Source organism: Pararge aegeria, chromosome 6 (genome assembly GCF_905163445.1).
Source record: "Pararge aegeria chromosome 6, ilParAegt1.1, whole genome shotgun sequence".
NCBI lineage: Eukaryota > Metazoa > Arthropoda > Insecta > Lepidoptera > Nymphalidae > Pararge > Pararge aegeria.
The window spans coordinates 16,917,929-16,930,605 of record NC_053185.1 but is presented as its reverse complement, the minus strand read 5'-3'; the positions used below and the strand labels follow the sequence as shown (position 1 = coordinate 16,930,605).

At 35.3% G+C, this 12,677-nt stretch overlaps 1 protein-coding gene across 1 annotated transcript in view; it reads left to right on the top strand.

The window, feature by feature from the left end:
• The window catches only part of LOC120624489 (protein scarlet-like), a 28,216-nt gene extending 16,547 nt beyond the window's left edge, over positions 1-11,669 (top strand). Inside the window, exons 6-14 of the mRNA XM_039891062.1 lie at positions 1,825-1,995; positions 2,708-2,946; positions 3,955-4,150; positions 4,473-4,607; positions 5,675-5,902; positions 7,915-8,050; positions 8,774-8,879; positions 9,460-9,560; positions 11,246-11,669. Of these exons, the coding sequence (XP_039746996.1) occupies positions 1,825-1,995; positions 2,708-2,946; positions 3,955-4,150; positions 4,473-4,607; positions 5,675-5,902; positions 7,915-8,050; positions 8,774-8,879; positions 9,460-9,560; positions 11,246-11,421 (1,488 nt within the window). The 3' untranslated portion in view covers positions 11,422-11,669. The remainder of the gene's footprint in view (positions 1-1,824; positions 1,996-2,707; positions 2,947-3,954; positions 4,151-4,472; positions 4,608-5,674; positions 5,903-7,914; positions 8,051-8,773; positions 8,880-9,459; positions 9,561-11,245) is intronic.
• The last annotated feature ends 1,008 nt before the right edge of the window (positions 11,670-12,677 follow it).

Sequence of the window (12,677 nt, the reverse complement as noted above, 5' to 3'; positions counted from 1 at the left end):
GTATAATATCAGTAGGTACGGATAAAAGAGATACCAATACTCGGTAGACCACAATATGCGCTGGTGTGGATTTGCTTTCACTATGCCTCCAATTAAAACAATAATAGGTAAATGATACGTATATGAAATACCTACTTTAATGTGGTTTCACGAGCATCTCAAGTTACGGCACCAAAAGGCAGCGGCCTGAATTTAAATCCCGGCTTATTCCTAATTACTGAAGCCTTTATTAAACACCTAATAAACTGTATAAAGCTTACTTAAAGTACCTGTTAGTACTTTTAGCTGGAGTTTATAGCGGATCAACTAAAATCTTGACCTGAATTATTGGTATGAAAATTAAGTTTATTTATACCTGCAGAAGAATTTGTATGGTACACCATACAGATTCTTCTGCTTTTCGCGGAGTATAGCAAATTATCAATTATTTTCATTTCATTTTCCATTAGGCTAAATAAACTCAAGCGTGATCGCATTAAAATTCATACTAAATAATATTTCAAAAAGAAACACAACTTTCATAGCCTTTACCTAATTTTAACAATGTATTAAAACACATCTATATATCTAGAATTTGAAGCAATGGAGCAGGCCGCTCTACTCTCGTCTCTCGCAACTTCACAAGTAAGGAAAACTTTAAAGATTGTTAAATATGAAAACCTGGATTCATTTTAGTGCCTTTTGGAGAAGAGACTGGGACCGTGGGGTCCGGAGGCAAGAGCTCTTTTCAAAGAATTATCGAAAAGGGTTATCAATTAGTCTACCGCTGGTCCTAGAGCGGGCAGTTACCTTGGCCAACGAATTAGTTTAAAAGGGGCAATGCTGCCAGCATCTTAGTTATAGCATCTTAGTTATATTTATAAAAGAATAATTTTAATTGTTAATTAAATAATATTTATAAATAGTTTAAACTGTAATACTTTCATAGTTTCTTCAATCCTTATACTCCACTTAAGCTTAATTTTCATATCATGGATTTCCGCAAAGTAACGCCTGCTTCTTTCGAATATTTGGAAAATGAAATTCCTATTTAGTAAAGTATGTATAGGTATGCAGCGATCTAAGATTCAAAACTCGGAGCTTCAGGATGGAACTCCTTCATTTTGGTGCAAAGTATTTTTTGGAAACATTAGTTCATACGGACATAACTCAGCTAATAAATTATTTGTAATATACCTATAACTAGATACTCGCAAAAAAAATTCAACTACAACTACTGAGATAGACAAAATGGATGCCCTGGATATACTGAATACATCTGCGTTACCCTTTCGAGTGTAAAGGCGTGATGTCATGTTGTGGGATTACGTAAACGATGTATACGTAATAACGTAACGGGATCCCTTTCGAACTTAAAACGACTTTATGCCCGAACATATTAATTAACATATTATATTAATCGGAAACATCCGAATTGATAACCTTCTACTTTTTGAAAGAATAACAACAATATGTTTTATAATTATTAATCAAGGTAATTCTATTTTTTATCATTATGTATTTTATTTTATAATTATTGTCTATTGTCTCCGTTTATAACGTAAGTTTTACAACTACTGCATCTTTTTTGCGTTTTGTCGTTTCCATTTATGAAGTAAGCTATACGGCTACTGAAATTAGCGTTGAAAAGCGCACGCGGCACAGTTGTCAGTTAAGTTGGACGCTGGAGCAAACTGAAAATCAGTTATGTTACCTAATACTGTAATATTGTATTATTGTGTTTCAACTAAGAATATCTAACATTTATAACGAAAAAAAACAAAACAAAAATTTAAAGCATGGCAATAAAGCTATTTATTATTATTATTTACAAAATGCTTCTAGGCTCGACTCCGAATGGACAGACGTACAACCCCCCTTGGGCGTCGAAGAAAAGTCAACCAGCTAATGAGACAGCTTTCTCTATACGGAGCCAGGCACACACGGATCGGCGGTCTGGATGGACAGAAAACACTTTCGGGGGGCGAGAGGAAACGGCTGGCCTTTGCTTCAGAGGTAAGCATTTTAAATAATTGGTCTTCCAAAATATCTAGTACTTACAGTCTTATTTTGTGCTCAAGTTGGTTTTGGGAAATTGTCTTACTCGACAATAAGTTTTGCTGGATCAGTCTGTAATACGAGTATCACAGAGATAGTAGTAGAAAAAGTAGTATAACAAAATTCCAAATTCTAAATTCATTTATTTCAAGTAGGCCTAATATAAGCACATTTGAAACGTCTCGAACTTCTGTGACGTGTGGTACATTTACTTCAAATTAAATCAATATGTAATCAGTAAGTCAGTAAGTTCGATTTAGGTCAGATCAATCTAGATCATTTTCTTTAAAGGTACGAGTACTAAGTGTTGATAAGAATAAAAATTAGGTTTACAGACCTTAACATTATTAAGGACGATGTTCCTCATTCCAAGAGTGATGACATGCTCAATAATTCTAATCCCAGAGATATTTTTACAGGATGTGCCTGGATTCTAGTCATGATGTGTGTGGTGATTGTATACTACCAGCAGTTTATTCTCCTCTTCTTTTTTCCTAATTCGAGATTTCGCCTGGCAGAGATCGCTGATAAGCGATAAAGCCGCCTCTAGTATTCTACTTCTTTCTACATGTTTCTATTTTTATTTTATTTTTGTATATGTTAATGATGCAAATAAAGAGTTAAATAATTCACGAATAGTTAGGACTTCATTCTATAAATTTTGTTACAGCTCTTGATCGACCCAGGCCTTCTTTTCTGCGATGAACCCACAACAGGATTGGATTCGTCTTCAGCGCAGAAGTTAATGACACTACTCAGAGCAAGCGCAGTTCAGGGCAAAACAGTAATATGTACGATACACCAGCCATCATCAGAACTTATGGCGTTGTTTGACAAGCTTGTGTTGTTAGCTGAGGGAAGAGTGGCTTTCGCTGGCAACGCTTCAGGAGCGCTGGATTTCTTCGAAAGGTATGATATATTCTTGAAAATACGGATTCTCTTTTATCTTAGGTCGAAAAACTTTACTACCTACTTTTGATTTACGACATTCGGAACGAAAAAATACAAATTTGTGCTATGATGTGTAACTTTGAATCGTTTTTTAAATGATTGTAGAATCATAGCGTAGCATAAACGTAGTTCGCAAAATATGATAACGGCGCCAAAGTCTAGACAGACGCACCTATATGTTACAATTGTGTTCGATTCAAACGATAATCGCTGACCTGACCCTAATAAGACTTCCCGGTAACTAGGAACAGCGGCAACGTTCAAGGACTCCAGTAATATATCATGATAATAGAATATTAACTTTAAATCGAATTCTGATCTAAAAGTAGTAGTTGGTTAATTTACCTCGATCTATCGATCGGTTTACCTTAATAAATAATTGAATATAATTATTTAGAGTCATATAGACAGCAATTGTCTGTTTTCATTATTTTCACTGTTGTATTACTGTTACTAAACTGCTTACTGCTAGGTTCCTCCAATCGCGTTTTCGGTTTTCCATATACTCGTATCTTGGTTAATGGCTTTAGAGTTATTTATATGGATCAAACGCTTCTATGGATATCTTAAAACGCATTCTCTTAGACAGGTTTTGACTTCTCTAACTTGCTCTATGTCAAAAACTTCTTTCAAGGTATGTATCGTAAGTAACTTACAAATTTTTGATTGATGCAATCAACGGCAAATGGTCTAAGGGTGTTGTGACAGTAGTCTTAGAGACCAAATCCATGAATATTTTTTTGCTTTCTGATAACATTATCATCATCTTGTAAATATCCCACTTCTGAGCAACCGTCTTATAAAAGTGACAGATTAAGAGCTAAAATCTTTTAAGCTGCTTTAATGGGGGTTAGTGTAGCTACTTTAGGTTGCGCTATTTTGATACTATTATTTGTTATTTATTATATTAGCAGAAGTGTTCTACTGAAAATATGATTACACGTAATAAAATCATTTTCTTTGCAGTCTGGGCTATCAGTGTCCCATCACTTACAATCCCACAGATTACTTCATAAAAGTCCTAGCTCTTACACCCGGTTCAGAGGGTGCATCGCGACAGGCTATCAAGAGTGTATGCGACAGGTTCGCTGTCAGTGATGCTGCTAAGGAACTCGATATGGAGATCCATTTGGAATTCCATCTGATGGATAATGAGGATCAGGTAAGACTGGCGTAATTTTAAAAGTTTTGGTAAGACATGAAATCAGAAATATTTAATTTATTTCTAACAGCTTACTATTTGTTTTTGACGGTATTGATCCTACAAGAGGGCCAGTTTAAAGTGTATGCGGAATATAATATCTTTATGAATAATATGGTACATCTAATATTGGTCGACATTGAAATAGCATAGTGAAATGTGACCGTTTTACACATTTGATTTGAGACTAATAAATTATACAAACTAGTTTCTTACATTTATGCAGTAGGAAACACAAGAAAAATATCTGTAAAGAAGGTTCATTTACGTTTTTCTGTTTCAGGACCTAAGACGAGTGAAGAATAATAATTACAAGCCACCGTTACTTCACACAAAAATCACTTGGCTAGTCTATAGATATTTGCTCATAATAATAAGAGACCCTCGAGTACAATTCGTCCGAATATTACAAAAGTTGGTGAGTTTTTTTATGATATTTAAGAATAGCCAGCCCAACAGATTCATTATTAAAATAATATAGTTCAGAGTTCAGACTAGATAACGTACTATTTGAAAATTAATTGAAATTGAACCTTCAAATATCGCTTTGCATATGCATGTTTTATTATTGCATGCATATACACTGTTGAAGCCTTTATAACACCAGAAACAAGACTAATAATCCATTCGTATAACTTTTAGATTTTAAATTATTTTTATTTGCGAAATAATTTTAACGGCCAGATAATTAAACTATAAAGAAACCCAGATCCTAATAAACTATGACTAAAAATTAAAAACTTGCTCAAACTATAATAGGTAAAAGATAATAAAGAGAATTTTTTTTAGAAAGTGTAATTAGAATAATTACTTAAGCCCAGGTGGCCAGCCAAAACGCTGCTTTAACGTGAGTAGGTACTCACGTTAAAGCAGCGTTTTGGCTCTGCATGCCACGCTGAAGAGCTCTGTACCCATCAGCTACTATTGCGCTACTCAAACAAAAAACAAATTCAAATCCGAAAAACTAGACATGTTGTTGAAGTTTCGAGCTGTAGTACAGTCATTTAAGCTTAAATTAGGTAAGAATCTCGGAATTCGAGATACCCAGCTGTAAGTCTGTAAATACTTGTATATGGACACCCTGAAAGTTGTCTCAAAACCTACATATGGAAGGGTGTACGCAACTATTAAATTTCAAGGTCAAAGGAGACAAAAACCGATTTTATGCGCATTTTTTGTAAATATCTCATTTCCTGGCTTTTTGCTATTTGTACATAGTATCAATATTGTAGAATACAAAATTCTCTACAAATTTTGTTTAAACATTTTTTTTATTCGATGAACCGTTTTTAAGATAGAATGCGGAGAGCGCGCGGTCACAGGATTACTTTAGGTCAACCGGTGCCTCCGGTCGAAACCGCGCCATATATAGTTGATGAATTACATTTATCTCACACGCTGGAGAGCGGGGTGCCACTTTCAAGTTTCTGCCTTGATTCGAACAAATCTTAGATCCAGGACTGATAGTAAAACAAACATTTTCAGGCTATAGCACTGACAGCAGGGTTATGCTTCATCGGGACAGCTCGTCTCACTCAAGCTGGTATCCAAGATGTCCAAGGCGCTCTCTTCATAATCATAGCGGAGAATACTTTCTCTCCGATGTACTCAGTACTACACATGTTTCCTGAAGAGTTCCCAATGCTCCACAGGGAACTGAAAGCCGGATTGTATTCTACGCCAGTTTACTACGTCGCTAGAATGGTGGCTCTGGTATGTTTACAAATTATCGCACTACTTACTTATATTATTTTCATCATACTAAAATTAAGAAGCGCATTGGGTAGGAGCTCGAAAGCACTTTCGTGTGGACGAATTCGGATCCCGGCACGCATCTCTAACTATTCAAAGTTATGTGCGTTTTAAGTAATTAAAATATGGTACTTCAACGGTGAAGGTAAAACATCGTGAGGGAATCTGCATGCATGAGAAATCTACATAATGTTTTCAAAGGAGTGTCCACCAATCTGCACTGGGCCAGCCTGGTGAGCTACGGCCTTAACCCCTTCTTATTAGTGTTGCCCAAATTCAGTTTTGGTCTTGCAGTCTTGGTCTTGTTCTTGCGTTTTTGCAAGACCAAGACCAAGAACAAGACCGCGTATTTTTAGCAAGACCAAGACCAAGACTGACCGTGCAAGACTTGAGCAAGAACAAGACATAGCCTGCAAGACTCTTGCGTCTTGCAGCTAGGACTTAGCGCTATTTCACGGAGTAGTTAGGTGTAACAGTTCGGTGTATAGGTAGGTAGGTACGCTTAGGAATTCTATGAGACGCAAAAAACTATATCAAAGAATATGAAAAACTGGACCTATGCGCATTACGACTAATACCATAAACATAGCGAATAAAAAAATATCTATTAAAATCAAACTGAGTGCATGCATAGTTATGTTTTAACCATCGGCACTTTGATAATGCGGCATCAAAGGTTTTGTACTTACTTCTCAAAGAAATTTGCCGCTTTTCGGAAGTACATGGTTATGATACACGCGCCGGCGGCTTCTTTTGAAATCTAAAACAATCGTTGCCGCCGCGCCGAAATCATAACATTTGACACTATTCATGCAATTCATGAATAAATAAGTTTCAGAGTGCTTAGAATGAAAATGAATACATTATACTGATCACGCAAGTAGTATTATGATTAGGATAAAATGGTGAGGATAGGTAGTAGATGTCATAATAATTCATTCTAGTAAGTAATTATAATATTGATTACTTATATGGTTTTAAACTAATTACTTAGGTACTATTATTGTACATTTAGTCATTATATTTCTTAAGTTTTTACAAGTTGTTTTAGCAAATGTAAGCTTATAAATCATAAATGTTTATTAAGAAACAGTTACTTCCATGGAAAACGACATATAGGTCAGTTGATTTTTCGAATTTCGTATCAAATCTTCAGTTATTTATTAATCTGCTTGATCTTTACTATGGCTATGTTAATTCAAGCTCACAATGTTCCAATTCTAATACGTTTTTCTAAGATTTAAAGTAAACTTTAATAAATAGTAATAGACTAATAGGTAATTGCAAGACTTGCAAGACTCTTGCTGCAAGACCAAGACCAAGACCAAGACTGGGAGCGCAAGACCAAGACCAAGACCAAGACCAGGTGTATTGGCGCAAGACCAAGACCAAGACTGGCTAAGTCTCGTCTTGTTCTTGCATTTGGGCAACACTACTTCTTATTGTGGGCCGGTAGTGGGCCGGTCCCGGGTCGATGTGATGATCATACTATTAGTCTCATGTGGCATAATTAACGATGGTTTGATTGAATCAATCAGGGTGCTAGAAGAATATAAAAATTACAAAGAAATATGAAAAAAAATCTTCTAACTTAGAATTAAAAAATTATTCTATGTAACGATTATAACTATTAATTTATACGTATATACGTTTTTTATCCACAATTCTGATACGCACCGCTAAGATGTGGAACACCCTCCCGGCAACTGTGTACCTTGCAAGCGTGTTCCAACCTATACCTCATCATTGCTTTCTAACGGGCATGATTGTCGTCAAGCGCTGGCCTATAGTAAAAAAAAAATTATAATAAGGTTATATATAAGCTTTATGTTCGAATATGATTTATATGTACATACATACATACACGACAGGTATATTTTTGTATATTATTAATATTTCTAGTTGAGGTAATAGTTTCAAATGTGAAACTTCAACTGTTAATGACTTAGTACTAATTTAAAAAATAATCCCAGTTTCCAGGTCTCGTGGTTGAGCCAGCCTTGTTCACACTTGTGGTGTATTGGGTTGCGGGACTTCGTGGCACATTATATGCTTTCGGATTTACTGTTTTTCTTTCCATTTTGGTCCTTAACGTGGCCATCGCGTGTGGTGAGTAAAATTTTATTTGTGAAGCTCTAGAACTGAGTGTTTTGCGAATAATATGACTTTTCTTTGTTTCAAATATTGAGTAGAAGTAGGTAGTAAGTAGGCTTTGGGGAATTTCATGATATAAAATAATAATAAAGCTAAATTTTCTATACTTCTCGAAAAGCAGGAGAATCCGTACGGTGTAATTTATAATTATAATTTCTTAAATCGTATTTTTGTAGAGTTATACTCTTCAAAAATACGATTGAAGAAAAGTAGAATACAAAAGGCGGCCTTATCACCAGAAATAAATGCTCCGGTGTCGGAGTATAGCAAATTAAGTTAAATGTTAATTGTATCGTCGATACAATATTCAATGCTTTCAACACCTGGCTACTTTACATTATCAAATCAACCGATGGACGTCCATTGTTGGACGTAAGACTTTTGTAGGGAGTTTTAAATTCCACGGTTTTGTGCCGCTTGTGTCCAGCGGCTCCCTACGACGCGTTGTCGTCTGTCCACCTCAGTGGCTGTTTCATTAGCCTCAAATTATTGTTATTCATTAAGTTTATTAAAGTCTTGGCAGATCTTGTTTTTTTTTTGTATCCATGTGATCTAATTGTGCATTGTGCGAAGTTAGTTTTACCTACATCAAAAATATGTGTTGCAATTAAGACTGAATTTATCTATATTTATGTACCAGTGAAGCTGAAAGATACTTGACCTTGGTTCTGTTCTCAGGATCATTCTTTTCGTGTGCATTTGGATCGATGCCACTCGCAATAGCGTACCTGGTGCCATTCGACTACTCGCTTATGATGACGTCCGGACTCTTTATTAAACTAAGGTTTGTAATTAAACTGTTATTTCCGGAGTTTTAGTCAGAATAAGTGGTTTCTTAGGCGGCGTAATCAGGTTCGAGGCAAATTTCGTAACTGGAGAGATAAGAAATTTATAGCGTAAAGTGACGGTGAAAAACCGCTATACCTACACTTTATATCTAAAAACACTTTTATAAATAAACTTTTATTTATTGCTTTGTTAGTTATCAGCATCAGGTTGACGGCCGACTGGCGCAGTGGGCAGCGACCCTGCTTTCTGAGTCCTAGGCCGTGGGTTCGATTCCCACAACTGGAAAATGTTTGTGTGATGAACATAATTGTTTTTCAGTGTCTGGGTGTTTATCTGTATATTATAAGTATTTATGTGTATCATATTCATAAAAATATTCATCAGCTATCTTGGTACCCATAACACAAGCTACGCTTACTTTGGGACTAGATTGCGATGTGTGTATTGTCGTAGTATATTTATTTATTTATTTATTTATTTATAGGTACAGCTAAGGTTAAAGTGACAATCATTTTAACGGATAATAATTAAGAATATTTTTAATATATAAGGAAGTTTTTTTTTATTTTTTCTAGCTCAATACCTAAATACATATCATGGATTCGGCATTTATCGTGGCTGATGTACTCAAACGAAGCTATGAGTATACTACAGTGGGATGGAGTTGAGAACATTAGTAAGTGTCTGTGTGTCTTGTTTATACTCTTGCATCTTAAGTCGTTTTGCGCTTTGATTTCAAAATATCTACAGTACCTCTATCTAAGCTTTAGCTTGCTTAAACCAATTAGCGTCGCTATACGGTTAACTTATACTCGTGATATACATATGTAAAAGTCCAAGTCCGATTATACAACCTTGAGTCACACCAAATCGATACATTAGTAAATCCATTGCGGCTTCTATTGTTGATTTCCAAGAATATCTCTAATGTCACAGATGACTTTACAATTCTTCATGTAATGTTTGTAAACATTTCTAAGAAAATATCAGGTAAATATGATGCTAAAATAGAAATAGGGAATCCCCAGTAAAAAATACGGGGTAAATGGATTACAAAAACGCCAGCACAAAGGGATTAATGAGACATAATACCTTTGTACACTTTTCAACACCTCTTTTTATTGACGTTCCAATGTGGTTGGAACGAAGGCTTTTTTATTTTTATTTGTATTAGTTTTGCCACAATATTGTTAATAGATTAAAATTTAAAAATGTGGATACCCGAATGAGTGTCGCTAACATATCTTACATTCATAACTTACTCTACTTACTTAATAAATAACTCTAACTACTTACTTGATGTATTAAGAAAGAAATAATAATAATTAAAATTAAAAAAAGTTAGAACGAAAGATACGTAATGTTTTTAGGGTGTTAAATGTATTAATTTATTGTTTATGCAACTATGTATGTATTATGTATCGTATTTTTTCTTCATAATATTAACGCATTACCGCCCCAGTACAGGGCTCGGGCAAGCTTGAACAGCTTCGTATTGTGGGAGGGGCCCACAATATTTCATTTTTTTCATTTTTCGGAAGGACACTTGCCGATAACCACCTGAGGGGTTGCTACCCCGATGACGTCGAGCCCCAGGGCTGGGACATCGGGGGGGTAGGCCCACAATAAGAAGCTGTTCAAGCTTTATAGTACTCCACGCTTGCCCAGTGCGGATTGGTGGAACTATTTAGCTCAATGGCAAAATTCAAGCTTAGTTAGGTTAGGTTAGAAAGAAACTTTCGCATTTATACTATTAGTAAGGATTTCTAACACAATATGTGTATTAGAAATCCTATCTGTAAAAGTACCTAGAAATAAAACATTAAATTTTTTTAAATATACATTTTTTGAAGTGAAAACTTCTTTAGCGGCGTTGAGCACTTTTTCTGTAATGGGTATAAAATCTTAAACTCGCGTCAGGACACGTGACCTGAAGCGTAAGACCGATGGAGAGTAGACAGCTATCTACTATTTATTTATTTATTATTTATTTACTATTTTGTATCAGTTTTAGAGATTGGCGATGATAGTTCTGGTAATGATGATGGTGAAAAAGTCGTTGAAATTATGGATGAAAGTTGATTTTTCGGAGAGATAAACTTTTTAATGTAAAATAATTGTAATAGTTTTAAAGTGTTAAATTTTTAATGTAATATAAATTGTCATGTTTGTGTACGATAGCGCAATAAATGAATATTGTATTCTACCACATAAATGATAGTACTTTTATACTGATAAAGCAATTGGTGCAAAATTATTCCCTAACCATTCCAAAATATCAAACATGCTCAACGTTAATTAATAATCAAGTTTTCACTTCTGCCGGCACTCCCGGAGTGCAACCCGTCTTTTTTTTTACAGCGTGCACGGTTCCTCAAGAAGGAGTGCCCTGCGTGAGCACCGGTGAAGAAGTGCTGGAGAAGTACGACTTCGAGCCGAACCAGTTCTGGATGGATATCTTAGCGCTGTTCATCCTATACCTCGCCTTCCACCTCCTAGCGCTATTTTCTTTGAGATATAGGACTAGAAGAAAATAATGTTTTATTTATGTATTTTAATAGCAAATCTTACTATAAAAATAGCTAGATTAAATTAATAATATAACCTTAGTTAACAATACCTACTACATTCAATAAACAATATTCTTTCCCGCTTGGAATGGTGCCAAGAAAGCCGGAAATGCTAGGGTGAAGCTAACTAGTGTAAAATGAGCTTCATTTAAACACAAAAACATTTTAGGCACCACTGTTCGTTTTCAGTAAACCTAGGGAACGCTTAAATCGGATGCCCAATGATTTAGGTGATTATAGATATATATTTATATATATATATATATATATGTATATATATAGTTTTTTAACTACAAGTTAGCCCTTGACTGCAATCTCACCTGGGAGTAAGTGATGATACTGTCTAAGATGGTAGCGGGCTAACCACGCGACATGGTACCGGTACACAAATCGTTTAGCGGCACGTCTTTTTCGGTAGGTTGGTAACTAGCCACGGCAAAACCCTCCCACCAGATCAGAGAGTTGCCGTTCGTTACCAACGGTCCTATACAGCGTTTACCTTGGGACCAACCGTCCATCGTCCCTCCGAACCAATTTACCTACCTATTGTTTGTTATTCAATACATTTATTATCTTGCATATATGTTTTGAATTTTGATATCGTATTTTTATGGTAACGAAATAAATTATTAAATATACTCCGTATTTTATTATTTGCATTTCATTTGAGGAAACTATTTAAGGTGACTTTCAATAATTTCTAACAAAGAACATACCCAAAACGCAGGAGTTGTCTCACCTATGTGCTATGAAAATTGGTCCAAGATGGCCGCCGCTACAAAATGGTGCATTACATTTTTTTTCACAACTTGCTCAGTATGGGTTTGATACCCATACTGAGCAAGTTGATGAAAGATCTTGCTTAGCAGAATGTAAAATATGATAAGTTTCGAATTAAAGATGGCCACCACCACATAATGGCAAATTATATTTTTACAACTCTCACAATATGGGTATGAAATGAAATAGCTTGACTAGTATAATAATGTACACTATAATAAAAGGAACTGATTTAGTGTCGGGGGCTTATTAATTCTTATTTCATAATAAATATCAATCTTATCCGTTGGTAGGTAATCTTATCCGTTGGTTGGATTGTGCAGTACAAGTTGGTAGCGAGCTAACGTGATTTATTTTATTACACTACAAGTTTAGCCCTTGACAATCTCTAGCCCTAGCAATCTTACCTAGTGGTGAGGGATGATTTGTTTGGAGTATAGAAG